The sequence below is a fragment of the Cherax quadricarinatus genome, chromosome 8 (assembly GCF_038502225.1).
Source record: "Cherax quadricarinatus isolate ZL_2023a chromosome 8, ASM3850222v1, whole genome shotgun sequence".
In the NCBI taxonomy this organism is placed as follows: Eukaryota; Metazoa; Arthropoda; class Malacostraca; order Decapoda; family Parastacidae; genus Cherax; species Cherax quadricarinatus.
In genome coordinates this window covers 49,748,333-49,767,636 of record NC_091299.1, presented here as the reverse complement: position 1 = coordinate 49,767,636, position 19,304 = coordinate 49,748,333, and the positions used below count along the sequence as shown (strand labels likewise).

The 19,304-nt window shown below is 44.0% G+C and overlaps 1 protein-coding gene across 1 annotated transcript in view; it reads left to right on the top strand.

Moving 5' to 3' along the window:
* Positions 1–19,304, top strand: part of LOC128685522 (opioid-binding protein/cell adhesion molecule-like) — a 516,529-nt gene that overhangs the window by 375,633 nt on the left and 121,592 nt on the right. The window contains exon 5 of the mRNA XM_070083057.1: positions 6,510–6,643. Coding sequence (XP_069939158.1) covers positions 6,510–6,643 — 134 coding nt within the window. The remainder of the gene's footprint in view (positions 1–6,509; positions 6,644–19,304) is intronic.

Sequence of the window (19,304 nt, the reverse complement as noted above, 5' to 3'; positions counted from 1 at the left end):
AAAAGAGTGAGTGGTGCACTTAGGAGTCTGTGGAGACAAAGAACTTTGTCCTTGGAGGCAAAGAGGGGAATGTATGAGAGTATAGTTTTACCAACGCTCTTATATGGGTGTGAAGCGTGGGTGATGAATGTTGCAGCGAGGAGAAGGCTGGAGGCAGTGGAGATGTCATGTCTGAGGGCAATGTGTGGTGTGAATATAATGCAGAGAATTCGTAGTTTGGAAGTTAGGAGGAGGTGCGGGATTACCAAAACTGTTGTCCAGAGGGCTGAGGAAGGGTTGTTGAGGTGGTTCGGACATGTAGAGAGAATGGAGCGAAACAGAATGACTTCAAGAGTGTATCAGTCTGTAGTGGAAGGAAGGCGGGGTAGGGGTCGGCCTAGGAAGGGTTGGAGGGAGGGGGTAAAGGGGGTTTTGTGTGCGAGGGGCTTGGACTTCCAGCAGGCATGCGTGAGCGTGTTTGATAGGAGTGAATGGAGACAAATGGTTTTTAATACTTGACGTGCTGTTGGAGTGTGAGCAAAGTAACATTTATGAAGGGATTCAGGGAAACCGGCAGGCCGGACTTGAGTCCTGGAGATGGGAAGTACAGTGCCTGCACTCTGAAGGAGGGGTGTTAATGTTGCAGTTTAAAAACTGTAGTGTAAAGCACCCTTCTGGCAAGACAGTGATGGAGTGAATGATGGTGAAAGTTTTTCTTTTTCGGGCCACCCTGCCTTGGTGGGAATCGGCCGGTGTGATAATAAAAAAAAAAAATAATAATAAATATATATATATATATATATATATATATATATATATATATATATATATATATATATATATATATATATATATATATATATATATATATATATAGGGCGGCTGGAGGCGTGGAGGGAGGGAGCCAGTGTGTGGTGCTCCATACATTCTGTGTGTAAACCAAGAACCAACATGGTTTACATGGGCCAGTTTCGGCAGACATCATCGTGAATATCCACCGGAGATCACAGAGTTGTGACAGTCTTCTGCATCAGACCGTTGCTTGTGTGTCAGTGAAAGTGCAGTGTGCATATTGGGATTTGGGGGGGTAGATGTGGTGAGAGGATCCTGGCAGTGGAGGTGTGGAGGAGGTTTTGTTTACATCTGTAACCAGCTGGGGTCGTGGGTTGGGGTAGGAAGTGGCCGCCCACGACACGGTCAATGGATGGTGAACAGAAGAACACCTCGGTTAATAGTGTGAGCATTATGATTAGTGTTCCAAATGGCGTGGGTTTTTTCTAAATGAAACAATAAGTGTATAACAATTAGCAAAAGTTAGTCAGTGATGTGCATCTTGAGCGAACACACAGGGCCACTCCCTCCCCCTCCCCCCATCCCTGATCCCCTCCCCTCATCCCAGCCTAGGACCACTGACTTCCTGACCAGGGGTGTTGCCGTTTAGTGCCCCACCAACTACAAGTTCAGCCGCTCGCTACTCCCCCACCCTCGCCCCCCATGCATCCATGCTGTCCTTCACCCATCACCCAACAGCTGGCGCCCTCCCACCCCCACGATATCAGCAATGTCACAAGTAGTTGCGGGTTCCCAGGAATCTTCACGACAGAGCCAAAGCTGTCGTTCACGAGGCATCTGCCGGGTGTGCTACAGGGAATGAGCACTCAATCCCACAACTGGCAACCTCCGTGCACACAATGGATGTCTAGGCTCCAGGAGAGCTCCAAATGAGAACAACCAACAGCCTCCCCCAGCAGACAGGGCTGACAGCTACCGTGACTTCACCTCTACAGAGGACCTCAAATCTGCAATCAAATTAACATCCACCAGGTCTCTGACACATATCCCCAAAGCAGCTCGCCCTCAAGCTGCTAGCAAATTCACTGACCTTCTGAAGAAAGTCAACGATGCTCCTTCAAACAACAGATCCTGGCACAACTTGCTGCTTTTTGGCAATGCCTGTTTGGCTGTCCCACCAAGGAGGGACAAGTCACTAGCAACACATGTTATTAGGGCAATAAATGCATTCCCAAGGATGACAACCTCCTCCTCTCCCCCCTAGGGCGACAAACACCTGCCGGGCAAATGCCAACAACAGGACACCCGACGCCTCAAAAATCAGAGCCCAAATTAGCAAAAAAAATAGTCGCCAAGGCTGCAGAAAGAAGGGTGAGTCAGGCTGCTGCAATGCTGAAACCAACTCAGCTCGGTTTCGGCGTTCAACAGGGCTGTGAAGCAGCTGCCCACGCAGCACGAGCATATATCAAAAACATGTCTGATGAAAAAGCCTTGGTCAAATTGGACTTTGCCAACGCTTTCAACTCAGTCAGAAGGGATGCTGCTCTCCAAGCAGTTTATAGAAACTTCCCTTCCCTTTATCCCTTCATAGAATCGTGTTATAGTGTGACTTCCAAACTATTGTTTGGGGGCCATGAAATTGACTCATGTGAGGGCGTGCAACAGGGGCACCCTCTCTCCCCCTTTCTATTCCGTTTGGTCATCAAGGAGGTCACAGAAGCACTCTCCAGCGAGCTCAGTATCTGGTTCCTGGATGATGGTACCCTAGCTGGCACAACAGAATCTCTCCTAGAGGACATCAGTAAAATTAAAGACATGGGAGAAAGCCTGGGCCTTTCTTTAAACGCCACCAAATGTGAAATAGTTTCTACCAATCAACACACGATCCAGAATATTAGCGCCATTTTACCAGGAGCACGAGCCATTGATCCAGCCAATAGCACTCTCCTCGGTGCTCCTCTTGGTTCCAATGCCATCGATCTGATCCTAGAAAAAAAAGTCTCAAACCTCCGGACGATGGAAAGCAGGATGAAAGACATTGACACACACGATGCCTTCTACCTACTCACCAGGTGCCTGTCAATCCCAAAACTTACCTACTTTTTGAGATGCTCCCCAGCCTTCAGCAGTTCAAAACTCAAGGAATATGACTCTCTCCTTAAGACCATGCTAGACAGTGAAGTGAATCTTTCTCTTGAAGATGGACAGTGGTTGCAAGCCTCACTTCCGGTCAGGCTTGGAGTATGCAGATCCTCCCAGATTGCTCTACCAGCTTTCCTATCCTCTTCCATAGCATCAAATGAGTTGATAAGACAAATTCTTCCTGATACCCTCAGTGACTCAGCAGGAATAGAAGACCCTAGCTATGTCAGTGCCATCACTGAATGGGAGACTCTTGTTGCTCCAGCACCAAACTCTAGTGCAGCACTGGCTCACAAACAGTCAAGCTGGGATGGCCCAATCGCTGAAAAGGTGCTTGCCAACATGCTCAGGGCTGCAACATCAGATAGGGAGATTGCCCGTCTCCAGGCAGTGAGCACACCTCACTCCAGGGACTTCCTCCAAACAGTTCCCATATCGGCAATGGGAACGTGACTAGACCCTATGACCCTCCACATTGCAGTGGCTCTGCCCCTTGCTGCCCCAATTCACACAGAATATACGTGTATCTGCGGCGAAGCGCAAGCAGAGCAATACGGTCTACATAGTCTTAACTGTTCCAAAACCAAGGGCTGGCATGCAAGACACAATGAGGTCAATGACATTAAGAGAATCCTTGCTACAGCTGGATGCCCAGCCGAGAGGAAGCCCCGATCACTAGCAGCAAACAATACGCACAACCCAGCAAACCGCCATGACGGGATCACCATCTATCCTTGAAAGAATGGCAAGCTCTTAGCATGGGACTATACCTGTGTGTTCACACTGGCTGACACCTATATCCATCACAGTGTGGGGCGACAGGGAGAAGCTGCTGACCAGAGACCTTGGGTTCATGGGGAAAAAATGCCACACGTTTCCTTAAAGAATTGGGTTCCAGACTCATCGACACCACCAGGGATCCAAGGGCAGCAACTTTCCTGTTCCAGCGCCTCAACGTAGCCATCCAGTGGGGAAATGCTTGCTGCATACTTGGCTCGCGTCCAGCCTCGGAGGAGCTGGAGGAAATTCATGATCTTTGATACATTGTGCCATTGTATTCATGTTTATGTTTTTCTGTAAATGTATTCTGTTTATTAATAAATGTTCACATAGAACATAAAATATAGGGGGTGGTAGGAGAAGAAAATATTCAAACAACTCCGGGGAGAACCTTGAGTTTTCCCTGAGGTACGTTTATTGTCTTCTCTGAGGATGAGGGTCCCCAGTCCAGCCATAGAGGTGGTACTTCCCTATATTAAATATATATATATTTATATTATATATATATATATATTATATATATATATATTTATATTATATATATATATATATATATATATATATATATATATAAATTTATATATATGATGGGGTCCACCTCTGGTGTAAATTGTGGGACCCATTGCCTCGGAGAAGTGCATAAAAAGACTTCAAGGAAGAATATTTGGATTTGGATTTCTTCCTGAAGCCGTTTGAATATTCCACTTCCCCTACCACCCCATCTTTTAGTATATTTTTTTTTTTTGCCAATAGGAATATTTTATTACATAATATGGTACAGAAGATTTAAGAGATACATTGTTGATATAAAGGTGGCATATACGGTACATGTTGTTACGTGTGTATCACCGATTATAAGGCGAAAATCTCATCCAGCTCCTCAGAGCTGGGGCGTGTGCCCAAAATACAGCAGGCATTACCCCTCTGAACAGCCGCACTGAGCCGCTGGAACAGAAAACTAGCTGCCCTGGGATCCCTAGTTACCCTGATGAGTCTTTTTCCCAGCTCCTTAAGGAATTTAGATGCACTCTTTCCCCATGAGCCAAGGGTCTCTGAGCCTATGGGAACAAACATATAATGATGGGCAAGTTCTCCATATTTTCTAGACTTTTGATTAAATATTTTGTAAGTGTAAATGTGATTAAATCCTAGCGAAACTGTAAATCCATAGCAGGACTAAATTGCATTAGTAAAGGTTCACGCCAAGTATAACCGTTGTTTGCTTGATAGAAAAAACACTTCCCACGTTACAACCGAAGCACAAATGTATCTTAACACAATACAACACTATACTCTGAATCACACTGAAGGCTTCGCACGTGCCCTCCAACATATTTAATTTAATACCTTTGTGCCTGGTTGGCCTGGTTTAAAACCTATTGATTACACGAGGATCATTAAGGTAGCGTGACGCTTTATTTTCCTGAGTCAAGAATTCTAAACTCCTCTAATAGTGATTAAAATCAATTCTCAGTGTATATACACTGAGAGACATACACCTCTCAGTATAATTTGCACCTGGTCCCCAGTAAGTGTAGTCTACCAGCCTCGTTATGACGCCATACTATCCCTCACAATATTAATATTATTTTTATAGCCCCAACAAGGCGCACGCTTTAAAAGCTACTGGAATTAGAGATTATTCATAAAGCTGGCGTGAGTAATGCTGAAACATTTTAATACGTATATATTACCTCCAAAAGGGGATTAGAATTAATCTTTAATGATTACTCCTTTAAGTCTTAACTTAAGCTTGATTTAATCTTGTAAATGAAGAAGATTTTCTCACACCTAGACATTAATTAGTGTTTCCTGGCAGCACTCTTGATGAATATCCTGATACTTTCTCTCTTGTTCTGAGCAAGCGGTGTGAACACATCGCATTGATATATACGAGATACGACTCAGAATGATGCAAGTAACACTTATAAAGTTATTCAAGAAATTTATCTATACTATGAAATACAGGATTTGCCTGATACATTTAGATAATATTAGCACTAATTTAGATTTTTTCCTCCGAACTTGCTGGTTTATTGTGCAACCCATATCCATCCTATGGATGTTAAGGCTCAAGAATATGTAGGTAAACAAAAGTCTAGGGACTCGATCCAAAGAAAGGGTTTAAATCTCTGCATCGTTATGATGATTTGCTCTGCGTGACTATATTTTCCATATTTGAAAGCACTCTAGTCTAGAAACTAGTAGCCTATGTAATGAAACACTGATATTCTTATCCTTAAAGACTCAGCAGGCTTTTCCTATACCATGATACCATATACTCGATTTATCTATCGCTCCATCAATAATCAGCCTGTTGAGAAAAACCACAAATGTCGTCCACCTACTATCTATCGTCTCGGTAAGCCGCAGTTACATGTAGATAAATAACTTTTATCAGTGGAAAATTTTGATTCACACCTTGCACGCAAATAACTCATATCCCTAAATAATCCTAACATTTCTCTGAGACGGAGATAATCCAGCCCATAGAATCAGTAAGAATTACTCACTTAAAAAAAAAAAAAAAAAAAAAAAAAAAAAAAAAACTCATGGTTCTCATTACATTAATGAGGCCTGGTCACAGACCCGGCCGCGGGGGCGACCCCCGGAACTCTCTCCAGGTAATTACGTTACATTGATTTACAATAAACATCATTTAATCGTAATAACACGGAGATATTCCTAAGACAGGCATTAAATTACTGTTTCTGGTTAGTTACAAACACTATTTTTATAACCCAACTAACTCGTAGTTCCCAGAATAAGCCACATGGCACCTCCTTTCTAACACCCAGATCACTCACAATCCTCAGAGTAAGCCGCCTTTCGTCTTCTGGTACCACGGTGACAACATGGTCAACTATGATGGTAATCGTCATCGCCTCAGCGTCATCACAGAGGTGGAGGGCATCAGGACGCACTCCCGTCTCACCATCACTGACGCAAGGTGAGTAGCCACTCACTGTCACTAACACTTACTAGCACTGACACGATTACTCGCCCACTCACCATCACTGAAAGGTTAGTCCTGTATGCACTATCACTAACACTTGCCATCACTGACGATTACACACTCATGCACCATCACTCACTCATTATCATCGACACCATCGCTAATATTCTGCGACTGACTCACACAACGTATAAAAAATACTGAAAGGAATTAACAGAGTGGACAGGGAAGGGAAACAGGTACACGAGGACACACCTAGAGGTTAAAAACACAGATGAGCCACAAGAATGTTAGGAAGAAATTCTTCAGCCTAATAGTGGTCAAGAATAAAGTGGTAGAGGCAGATCTACACGTATCTTTCAGTATAGGATTGATAGGGTTCTCGAAGCCCTATCGATATAAATATATATTTGTTATACATATAAAAAATATATATGTTACACTGAAAAAGGAAGAAACAGGAAGCTGTCAAATAACTAAATAAGCTTAGTTTCACAAAAATATTTTTTACTGTGTTAGATCTAAATGATTATGTTTGGTGATATTTTTTATATTCACTTTAATTTAAACAAGAATACTGTATCTAGAAGTGGAACAAAATTAGAAAAATTGCAAATGAGTTATTAAAATCAATTTCTGTAGTACACGTACTGGAGGTGACCCAGATAACGAGAACCATGTCAGAATTGGGCCACTTGCCTATTTTCCTCCTCTCCTCCTCCCTCCCATCCTTTTCCAGTATTTCCATCCTTCCTGATCCTTCCCATCACACGACAGCTCTGGTCGTCTTCGTGCTTCGTGCATATCAGAATGTACAGTTATGTACCATTTGATGTATAATGACTTTCATTTTGTCATTAGCCCTTCATAGTGTCCTAGTTTTAACATGGACTTTAAACAGGTATAAGAGTTGCAACACTCAATTACAGATTCTTTTTAATCCAAAAGTTCAAATATAATTACTAAAACAATAATGAATTATATTCAACTTCAGTTACTGTAACAGCAAGCAAGGTTTGTCACAATTATTCACACCCACACTTAGTGATGTTAGGTATGAACTCAAGCAAATAACAAGAACGATTATGATTTGAATGTTATAACACAACTGGTTCATCATATTCTTAATTAAGAATTATACATGAGAGAATTGTATAAGAGTTTACATGGAAAGGCACTTACTTACCAAAGAACTTTTGAATATGACTCACGAAATCGTAATGACACGATTGTAAACAAACCATACCACGGGTGGGATTTGAACCCGCGGTCAGAGAGTCTCAAAACTCCAGACCGTCGCGTTAGCCACTGGACCAGCTAGCCACAATTGAATAATTTACACAATTTGAATAATTTACAGAAAATTTCATAATTTTTACAAAAGAGGAACAGTGATATAAAGACTGCCACTAAGGGTTCAAAGCTTTTCGACTGCATGAGAATCAATATATATATATATATATATATATATATATATATATATATATATATATATATATATATATATATATATATATAGCCACATACGTGGCTATAGAAGCTGCAATGGCATAAAGCGTCTCAGAATTTTGAGGGCTTCCTGGGAGACCAGTAGAAGAATTATTTGCTTCAAGCCACTCGTTCGTACATTAAAATGTGTAAAGCTCGTGTGTGGTGGGTGTTCTGAGTGTGTGTAATATTCATTAGTTATCAGAGGCAAGCACTTGTCTATAGACATGCATCCTGATGGTATTTTTCTTTGTGCATATGTGCTAGAGATGCATCGGATGTGAAAAGTTACATATCTGCAGATGTGGATGAGTATGAGGATGTCTTACTTATTTTGCGGATGTGGATGTAAATGCAATATCTGTTTACAGTGTGTGTACTCACCTATTTGTACTCACCTATTTGTGGTTGCAGGGGTCGAGTCACAGCTCCTGGCCCCGCCTCTTCGCTGATTGCTACTAGGTCCTCTCTCTCCCTGCCCCATGAGCTCTATCATACCTCGCCTTAAAACTATGTATGGTTCCTGCCTCCACCACATCACTTTCTAGGCTATTCCATGGCCTGACTACTCTATGACTGAAGAAATACTTCCTAACATCCCTTTGATTCATCTGAGTCTTCAACTTCCAATTGTGACCTCTTGTGTCTGTGTCCCATCTCTGGAACATCCTGTCTTTGTCCACCTCGTCTATTCCGCGCAGTATTTTATATGTCGTTATCATGTCTCCCCTGACCCTCCTGGCCTCCAGTGTCGTCAGGCCGATTTCCCTCAACCTTTCTTCATAGGACAATCCCCGTAGCTCTGGGACTAGTCTTGTTGCAAACCTTTGCACTTTCTCTAATTTCTTGACGTGCTTGACTAGGTGTGGATTCCAAACTGGTGCTGCATACTCCAGTATGGGCCTGACGTAGATGGTGTACAGAGTCTTAAACGAATCCTTACTGAGGTATCGGAACGCTATCCGTAGGTTTGCCAGGCGCCCGTATGCTGCAGCAGTTATCTGATTGATGTGCGCCTCAGGAGATATGCTCGGTGTTATACTCACCCCCAGATCTTTTTCCTTTAGTGAGGTTTGCAGTCTTTGGCCATCTAAACTATATTGTGTCTGCGGTCTTCTTTGCCCTTCCCCAATCTTCATGACTTTGCATTTGGCAGGGTTAAATTCTAGGAGCCAGTTGCTGGACCAGGCTTGTAGCCTGTCCAGATCTCTTTGTAGTCCTGCCTGATCCTCGTCCGATTCGATTCTTCTCATTAACTTCACATCGTCTGCAAACAAGGACACTTCTGAGTCTATCCCTTCCGTTATGTCGTTCACGTATACCAAGAACAGCACAGGTCCTAGGACTGACCCCTGTGGAACCCCGCTTGTCACAGGCGCCCACTCTGACACCTCGTCGCGTACCATGACTCGTTGTTTCCTCCCTGTCAGATATTCTCTGATCCATTGCAGTGCCTTTCCTGTTATGTGTGCCTGGTCCTCTAGCTTTTGCAGTAACCTCTTGTGAGGAACTGTGTCGAAAGCCTTCTTGCAGTCCAAAAATACGCAGTCGATCCACCCCTCTCTCTCTTGTCTTACTTCTGTCACCTTGTCATAAAACTCTAGTAGGTTTGTGACACAGGATTTTCCTTCCCTGAAACCGTGCTGGTTGTCAATTATACACTTGTTTCTTTCCAGGTGCCCCACCACTCTCCTCCTGATGATCTTCTCCATGACCTTGCATACTATACACGTTAGAGATACAGGTCTGTAGTTTAGTGCCTCATGTCTGTCTCCCTTTTTAAAAATTGGGACTACATTTGCCATTTTCCATACCTCAGGGAGTTGCCCAGTTTCAAATGATGTGTTGAAGATCTTTGTTAATGGCTCACACAATATCTCTGCTCCCTCTTTAAGGACCCATGGAGAGATGTTGTCTGGTCCCACCGCCTTTGAGGTGTCAAGTTCGCATAGCAGCTTCTTCACCTCCTCCTTGGTTATATGTACCTCATCCAGCACTTGCTGGTGTGCCCCCCTGTTCTGATTTCTTGGAGTCCTACTGGTTTCCACTGTAAATACCTCTTTAAATCTTGTGTTGAGCTCCTGACATACCTCTCGGTCGTTTCTTGTGAATTCCCCATCACCCTTCCTCAGTCTGATTACCTGGTCCTTGACTGTTGTTTTCCTCCTGATGTGGCTGTACAACAGCTTCGGGTCAGTCTTTACTTTTGATGCTATGTCATTTTCATATTGTCTCTGAGCCTCCCTTCTTATCTGTGCATATTCGTTTCTGGCTCTTCGGCTGATTTCTTTATTTTCCTGAGTTCTCTGTCTTCTGTACCTTTTCCATTCTCTATTACACCTAGTTTTTGCCTCCCTACACCTTTGGGTGAACCAAGGACTCGTTCTGTTCTTCCCATTATTTCTGTTTCCCTTGGGAACAAACCTCTCCTCTGCCTCCTTGCATTTTGTTGCTACATAGTCCATCATTTCTTGTACTGGTTTTCCTGTCAGTTCCCTCTCCCACTGAATGTCTTGAAGGAAGTTCCTCATGCCTGAGTAGTTCCCCCTTTTGTAGTTTGGTTTTTCCCAGCCTATTCCTGCTACTCTCTCCACTTGGAGCTCAACTATGTAGTCGAAGCACAGAACCACATGATCACTAGCTCCCAGGGGCCTTTCATACATGATACCCTCGATGTCCGAACTACTCATGGTGAATGTGTGTGTGTGTGTGTGTGTGTGTGTGTGTGTGTGTGTGTGTGTGTGTGTGTGTGTGTGTGTGTGTGTATGTATGTGTACTCACCTATTTGAGGCTGCAAGGGTCGAGTCCTAGCTCCTGGCCCCGCCTCTTCACCGGTTGCTATTGCGTCCTCTCTCTCCCCGCTCCATGAGCTTTATCATACCTCGTCTTAAAACTATGTATGGTTCCTGCCTTCGCTACATCACTTTCTAGGCTATTCCACTGCCTGACAACTCTATGGCTGAAGAAATACTTCCTAATATCTCTCTGACTCATGTGTGTCTTCAACTTCCAATTGTGACCTCTTGTTTCTGTGTCCCCTCCCTGGAACATCCTGTCTTTGTTCACCTTGTCTATTCCGCGCAGTATTTTATATGTCGTTATCATGTCTCCCCTGACCCTCCTGTCCTCTAGTGTCGTCAGGCCGATTTCCCTTAACCTTTCTTCATAAGACATTCCCCTTAGCTCTGGAACTAACCTTGTCGCAAACCTTTGCACTTTCTCTAGTTTCTTGACGTGCTTTATCAAGTGCGGGTTCCAAACAGGTGCTGCATACTCCAGTATGGGCCTGACGTACACGGTGTACAGTGTCTTGAACGATTCCTTACTAAGGTATCGGAACGCTGTTCTCAGGTTTGCCAGGCGCCCATATGCTGCAGCAGTTACCTGGTTGATGTGTGCTTCCGGAGACATGCTCGGTGTTATACTCACTCCAAGATCTTTCTCCTTGAGTGAGGTTTGCAGTCTTTGGCCACCTAGCCTATACTCTGTCTGCGGTCTTCTGTGCCCTTCCCCTATCTTCATGACTTTGCATTTGGCGGGATTAAATTCGAGAAGCCAGTTGCTGGACCAGGTGTCCAGTCTGTCCAGGTCTCTTTGAAGTCCTGCCCGGTCCTCATCTGATTTAATTCTCCTCATTAACTTCACATCGTCTGCGAACAGGGACACTTCTGAGTCTAACCCTTCCATCATGTCGTTCACATATACCAAAAATAGCACTGGTCCTAGGACCGACCCCTGTGGGACCCTGCTCGTCACAGGTGCCCACTGTGATACATCATTACGTACCATGACTCGTTGTTGCCTCCCTGTCAGGTATTCTCTGATCCATTGCAGTGCCCTTCCTGTTATATGAGCCTGATCCTCTAGCTTCTGCACTAATCTCTTGTGAGGAACTGTGTCAAAGGCCTTCTTGCAGTCCAAGAAGATGCAATCAACCCACCCCTCTCTCTCGTGTCTTACTTCTGTTACTTTATCATAAAACTCCAGAAGGTTTGTGACACAGGATTTGCCTTCCATGAATCCATGCTGGTTGGCGTTTATACTCTTGTTCCGTTCCAGGTGCTCCACCACTCTCCTCCTGATAATCTTCTCCATAACTTTGCATACTATACACGTCAGTGACACAGGTCTATAGTTTAGTGCCACTTTTCTGTCTCCTTTTTTAAAAATGGGAACTACATTTGCCGTCTTCCATCCCTCAGGTAGTTGCCCAGTTTCCAAGGACGTGTTGAAGATTGTGGTAAGTGGTACACACAACATATCTGCTCCCTCTCTAAGGACCCACGGGGAGATGCTGTCCGGTCCCTTTGACTTTGAGGTATCGATGTCCCTTAGCAGTTTCTTCACCTCCTCCTCATCTGTATGTATGTCATCCAACACTTGTTGGTATATTCCTTGCTGGTGTCTCCATCTGCTCTGTCCCCAGAGAGGCCTTCCTGTCTCCACTGTAAATACTTCCTTAAATCTCATGTTGAGCTCCTCACATACCTCTTGATCGTTTCTTGTGAGTTCTCCACCTGGTTTCCTCAGCCTTTTCACCTGGTCTTTGACTGGGGTCTTCCTCCTAATGTGGCTATACAGCAGTTTCGGGACAGACTTGACTATCGATGTCATGTCGTTTTCGTACCGTCGCTGGGCCTCCCTCCTTGTCTGTGCTTACTCGTTTCTGGCTCTTCTACTAATCTCCTTATTTTCCTGGGTCCTTTGCCTCCTGTACCTTTTCCATTCTCTGGTGCACTTAGTTTTTGCCTACCTACACCTTCGGGTAAACCAAGGACTCGCTTTGGTCTTCCTAGTATTTCTGTTTCCCTTGGGAACAAACCTTTCCTCTGCCTCCTTGCACTTTGTTGCTACATATTCCACCATCTCGTTTACTGATTTTCCTACCAAGTCTCTGTCCCACTGAACCTCCTACAGGAAGTTCCTCATACCTGTGTAGTACCCCCTTTTGTAGTTTGGTCTTTCCCATTCAGTTCCTGTTTCCTTCTCCACTTGTAGCTCTACTATTTAATCAAAACTCAGAACCACGTGATCTCTAGCTCCAAGGGGCTTCTCATAAGTGATGTCCTTAATGTCCGAACTGCTCAGGGTGAACACAAGATCCAGTCTTGCTGGCTCATCCTCCCCTGTCTCTCTGGTAGTGTCCCTGACATGTTGATGCATGAGGTTTTCAAGTACCACATCCATCATCTTGGCTCTCCATGTTTCGGGACTCCCATGTGGCTCCAGGTTTTTCCAGTCGATCTCCCTGTGGTTGAAATCGCCCATTACCAGTAACTTTGCTCTGCTCGAGTGAGCTCTTCTTGCCACCTCAGCCAGTGTGCCCACCATCGCTCTGTTGTTTTCTTCGTGTGTGTGTGTGTGTGTGTGTGTGTGTGTGTGTGTGTGTGTGTGTGTGTGTGTGTGTGTGTGTGTGTGTGTGTGTGGTAGATCTTTCTCCTTGAGTGAGGTTTGCAGTCTTTGGCCACCTAGCCTATACTCTGTCTGTGGTCTTCTGTGCCCTTCCCCTATCTTCATGACTTTGCATTTGGCAGGATTAAATTCGAGAAGCCATTTGCTGGACCAGGTGTCCAGTCTGTCCAGGTCTCTTTGAAGTCCTGCCTGGTCCTCATCAGATTTAATTCTCCTCATTAACTTCACATCATCTGCAAACAGGGACACTTCTGTGTGTGTGTGTGTGTGTGTGCCGTGTGTGTGTGTACTCACCATATGGTACTCACCTAACTGTGGTTGCAGGGTTCTAGCCATAGCTCTTGTCCCCGCCTTTTCACTGGCCAATACTAGCTCACTCACTCCCTTCTCCGTGAGCTTTATCATACATATTATTAAAGCTATGTATGGATCCTGCCTCCACTACCTCACTTTCCAGACTATTCCACTTCCTGACAACTCTGTGACTGAAGAAATACTTCCCAACATCTCTGTGACTTATCTGAGTCTTCTACTCCAATTGTGACCATTGTCACTGTGTTCCATCTCTGGAACAGAGACAGAGTGTGTGTACTCACCTATTTGTGGTTGCAGGGGTAGAGACATAGATCCTGACCCCGCCTCTTCACTGATCGCTACTTGGTCCTCTCTCGCACTGCTCCAGGAGCTTTATCATACTTCGTTTTAAAACTATGAATGGTTCCTGCCTCCACTACGTCGCTTGCCAGATTATTCCACTTCCTGACTATTCTATGAATAAAGAAATACTTCTTAACATCTCTTGGGCTCATTTGAATCTTCATCTTCCAATTGTGGCCCCTTGTTTCTGTGTCCCACTTTTGGAACATGCTGTCTCTGTCCACAATGTCAATTCCTCACAGTATTTTGTATGTCGTTATCATATCTTCCCTAACCCTCCTATCCTCTACTGTCGTCAGGCCGATTTCCCTTTACCTTTCATCATAGGATATTACCCTTAGCTCTGGAACTAGCCTTGTTGAAAACCGTTGCTTCTTCTCTAATTTCTTGATGTGCTTTATCAGGTGTGAGTTCCAAACTGGTGCTGTATACTCCAGTATGGGCCTAACGTACACGCTGTAAAGATTGTTGAACAATTCCTTACTGAGGTTTTGGAACGCTATTCTCAGATTTGCCTGGCGATCCTATGCTGCAGTAGTTATCTGGTTGATGTGCGCCTCAGGAGATGTGTTCGGTATTATACTCACCCCAAAATCCTTTTCCTTGAGTGAGGTTTGCAGTCTTTGGCCACCTAGCCTGTATTCTGTCTGCGGTGTTCTTTGTCCTTCCCTGATCTTTATGACTTTGCATTTGGTGGGGTTACATTCGAGGGTCGAGTTGCTGGACCAAGCTTCAAGCCTGTCCAGGTCTCTTTGTAGTCCTGCCTGGTCCTCATCTGATTTAATTCTCCTCATTATTTTCATATCATTTGCAATCAGGGACACTTATGAGTCTATCCCTTCCGTCATGTCATTCACATATACCAGAAATAGCACTGTTCCTAGGACTGACCCCTGTGGAGCCCCTCTCCTCTCAGGCGCCCACTGTTATAACTCGTCACGTACCATGACTCGTTGTTGCCTCCCTGTCAGGTATTCTCTGAACCATTGCAGTGTCCTTCCTGTTATATGTGCCTGATCCTCTAGCTTTTGCACTAATCAACTGTGAGGAACTGTGTCGAAGGCCTTGCAGTCTAAGAAAATGCAATCTACCAAGCCCTCTCTCTCGTGTCATACTTTCGTTACCTTGTCATAAAACTCTTGGAGGTTTGTGACACAGAGTTATCCTTTCTTGAGACCGTGCTGGTTGTCATTTATAAGCTTGTTCCGTTCTAGGTGCTCCACTGCTCTCCTCCTGATAATGTTCTCTATGACTTTGTATACTATACTCGTCAATAACACTGGTTTATAGTTTATTGCCTCATGTCTGTTTCCTTTTTAAAAAATGGGGAGTACATTTGCCGTCATCCATACCTCAAGTAGTTGCCCAGTTTCAATGGATGTGTTGAAAATTGTGGTTAGTGGCACACACAGCTTCTCTGCTCCCTCTCTAAGGACCTATGGAGAGATGTTCTCCAGTCCTACGGCCTTTGAGGTATCAAAATCACTTTGAAGCTTCTTCACTTCCTCCTCGGTAGTGTGTGTTTCATCCAACACTTGTTAGTATATCCCTTGTTGGTGTACCCGTCTGTTCTGACCTCCTTGAGTCATTTCTGTTTCCACTGTAAATAGGTCCTTAAATCTTTATGTTAAGCTACTCACATACTTTTCGGTCGTTTCTTGTGAGCTCCCCTCCTTCTTTCCCCAGCCTGATTACCTGGTCCTTGACTGTTGTCTTCCTCTTGATGTGGCTATACATCATCTTCAGGTCGGACTTGATTTTCGATGCTATGTCGTTTTTGTACTGTCGCCGGGCCTCCCTGCTTAACTGTACGTTCTCGTTTCTGGATCTCCAACTAATCTCTTTATTTTCCTGGACCCATTGTCTTCTGTACTTTTTCCATTCTCTAGTGCATTTTGTTTTTTGCGTCCCTGCACGTTTGAGTAAAGCAAGGGCTCTTTCTGGTCTTCCATTATTGTTGTTGCTCTTGGGAACAAATCTTTCCTCTGCCTCCTTGCATTTTGTTGTTAAGGAGTCCATCATTTCATTTACTGACTTTCCTACCAATTCTCTTTCCCACTGGTTCCTCATACCTATGTAGTCTCCCCTTTTGTAGTTTGGCTTTTCCCATCCTACTCCTGTTGCCCTCTCCATTTATAACTACTATGAATTCAAAGCTCAGAACCATGTGACCACTAGCTCCAAGGGGCCATTCATCTGTGATGTCCTCAATGTCCAAACTACTCAGGGTGAAGAGGAGATCTAATCTTGCTGGTTCATCCTCCCTTCTGTCTCTGGAAGCGTCCTTACATGTCGATTCATGAGGTTTTCCAGTACCACATTCATCATCTTGGCTCTGAACCCCCATGTGGCTCCGGGTTTTTTCCAATCATTCTCCTTGTGATTGAAATCGCAAACAACTAGTAACTTTGCTCTTCCCGTGTGAGCTCTTCTGGCCACCTCAGCCTGTGTGTCCACCATTACTCTGTTGTTTTCTTCATATTCTTCTCTTGGTCTCCTCCAGTTCTGTGGTGGGTTATATATCACTGCAATGACTCTTATGACCCCCAGATTGAATTGTACCTACTATGTAATCCCCTTTGTCATTTTCGTCTATTCCTTCCACTTCCTCAAACCCCCATCGGTTTTTAATGAGCAGTGCAATTCCTCCCCCCTCCTCCACCTCTGCTCCTAAAATCTTTCCACAGGATCTGTTATCCGGGTAGGAAGATTGCATCTGTTATCATCCCAGTGAGTTTCCTTTTTGTGACTGCTGTGATGTCTGGGGACGTCTCCTTGATTCTTTCATGTCATTTCTCACATTTATTTGTTATTCCATCTGCATTTGTATACCAAACCTTCAACTTCTTTTCTAAAACTGTGGTCTGGAGAGAACATTGGGGTAGGGGGAGCAGGAGCTTTGGCGGGGACCCATGCAGGGTTGCTGTGTGGGTTGTGGGTTATATTGTCCGGTTGCATTGGGGTTGTTATGGTTGGGGTGCTTCTGTAGGTGGTTCTGAAGGAGGTTGTGTTTGCTTTCCCTTCTGAGTCTGGTTTCTCCTGTTTATGTATGTCATTGCCTCTCATTCTTCTTTGTGTCTTTGTACCCTCTCTTTCAGTTTCTGCCTTTCTTCTTGTGTTCTGCCTTGATCGAGTTACACCCTCCAGTACTTCTGTGTGTCCCTTTGTTGTGCTTTCTCCTGCAGGATCATGTTACAAGCTGATTCTTCTTTGAAAATCACTTTGATTGGCCTGTTTTTCCCTTGTATAAACCACCCAGTTCCCAGAAAAATTGTCAACTGGGTCATGTTGTCCTCTCCAATTGCTTTCATGATACTTTCAATTGCTTCTTTATAACTTCATGATGAATGTCTTTTGTACATTTAGTATTTTCAACCCTAGTGTTGCAACCTGCCTGTTTCCCACACACACACACACATACCTCTAACTTCTATCAGTTTAAAGTCCTAGGCATTTCAGAATTGGCCCTCTCAATCGAGTTTGCAAGTGCTACATTCCCTGCCCAAGAGAGATGTACCCCATCCCTTGCATACATATCATTTTTGCCATAAAAGTTGTCCCAGTTGTCAATGAATGGGATTGCAAGTTCCTTGCAGTATCTGTCTAGCCAGTAATTTACACCAATTGCCCTAGACAACCATTCATTGCCCACTTCCTTTCTAGGCAAGATGCGACATATGATTAGGACCCCTCCCTCAGACTTAATTAAATCTATAGCTGACCTGTACTTATCTAGCAGCTCTTCTCTCCTACCCTTCCCAATATCATTTCCACCAGCACTGAGACAGATAATAGGCTTGTTCCCATTACCTGACATGATATTATCCAACCTGTTGGCTATGTCACTAACACCAGTTCCAGGGAAGCACACACACTATCTCTTACCTTCTTATTCCTATTGCAGAAAGCACGGTCCATATATCTTACCTGTGAGTTACCAACCAGAAGGATTCGTTTACCTCTATTCGTAGGGGAAGTAGTACCTTTACTTTCACTGGCCATTGAAGTACATCCTGAAGAACAGGGAATCGATTTTCTACCTTCAGATCTTCTCTCTTAGCTTTCCTTATTTTGATGTTCTTCCCATTACTGGGAACCACTTGCCACTTGTAGCAGGTGCTGGATTGCACCTCACTGCTGGCAGCCTTTACTACCTCCCCACCTACAGCCTCCTCGCAGCGAGTGACAGACTGCACCTCGCTGCTAGTAGCCTCATTCCCCTTCACCATACCAGCAACCTCACACTCACTCCCAAAACCATTGAGGTGAACCTTCAGCCTCTTAATTTCCTCCTGGAGAAGCAAGACTTCCTCCTTCAATTCCTGGTTCAACTTGAAGGATAGAGAAATGCTTTCTGAATGCAACATAAAGGGTTATAAACTATTCCACATTAATAGGGTCAACAGGAAGGGTGGTGGAGTGGCGAGGTATGTCAGAAATAATTTAAATTGTTGTGTTAGACATGATACAAGATTAGAAACATCGGACACAGAACCTGGCTACAGTTTCTCGAGGGGCATGAAAAATTAATTTTGGGTGTGATTTATAGGCCCCCAAACTTTGATAAGGAGTGCACTAAGCTCCTATGGGACGAAATTCATAAGGCATCTAGATATGAAAATGTTGTGTTAATGGAAGATTTTAACTTTAGACAAATTGACTGGAACAATTTGACAGGAAATCTTGAGTCTAGTGACTTTCTATATACAGTTCAGGATTGTATTTTCAAACAGTTTGTGAGAGAACCAACTCGAGGAAACAATCTGCTTGACTTGGTTCTTGCCAACAAAGATTCACTAATTAATAATCTTGAGGTTAATGATAAACTTGGGGAAAGTGATCACAAATTACTTAGTTTCAATATATTGTGGAATTACACAGTAAACTGCAATCAAGTCTCTGTCCCAGACTTCCACTTGGCCGATTTCATGGGTCTGAAAAATTACCTGGGTGGGCTAAATTGGGATGACCTGACTATGGGTCAGGTAGCTGGTGTTGGTTTCCAATATGACTTTTTTCAGTCAACATTTGTTCCGAGTTGGGAAATTAAATCTAGCAAAAATTATCCCAAATCAATGAACAATAGATTAAAACAACT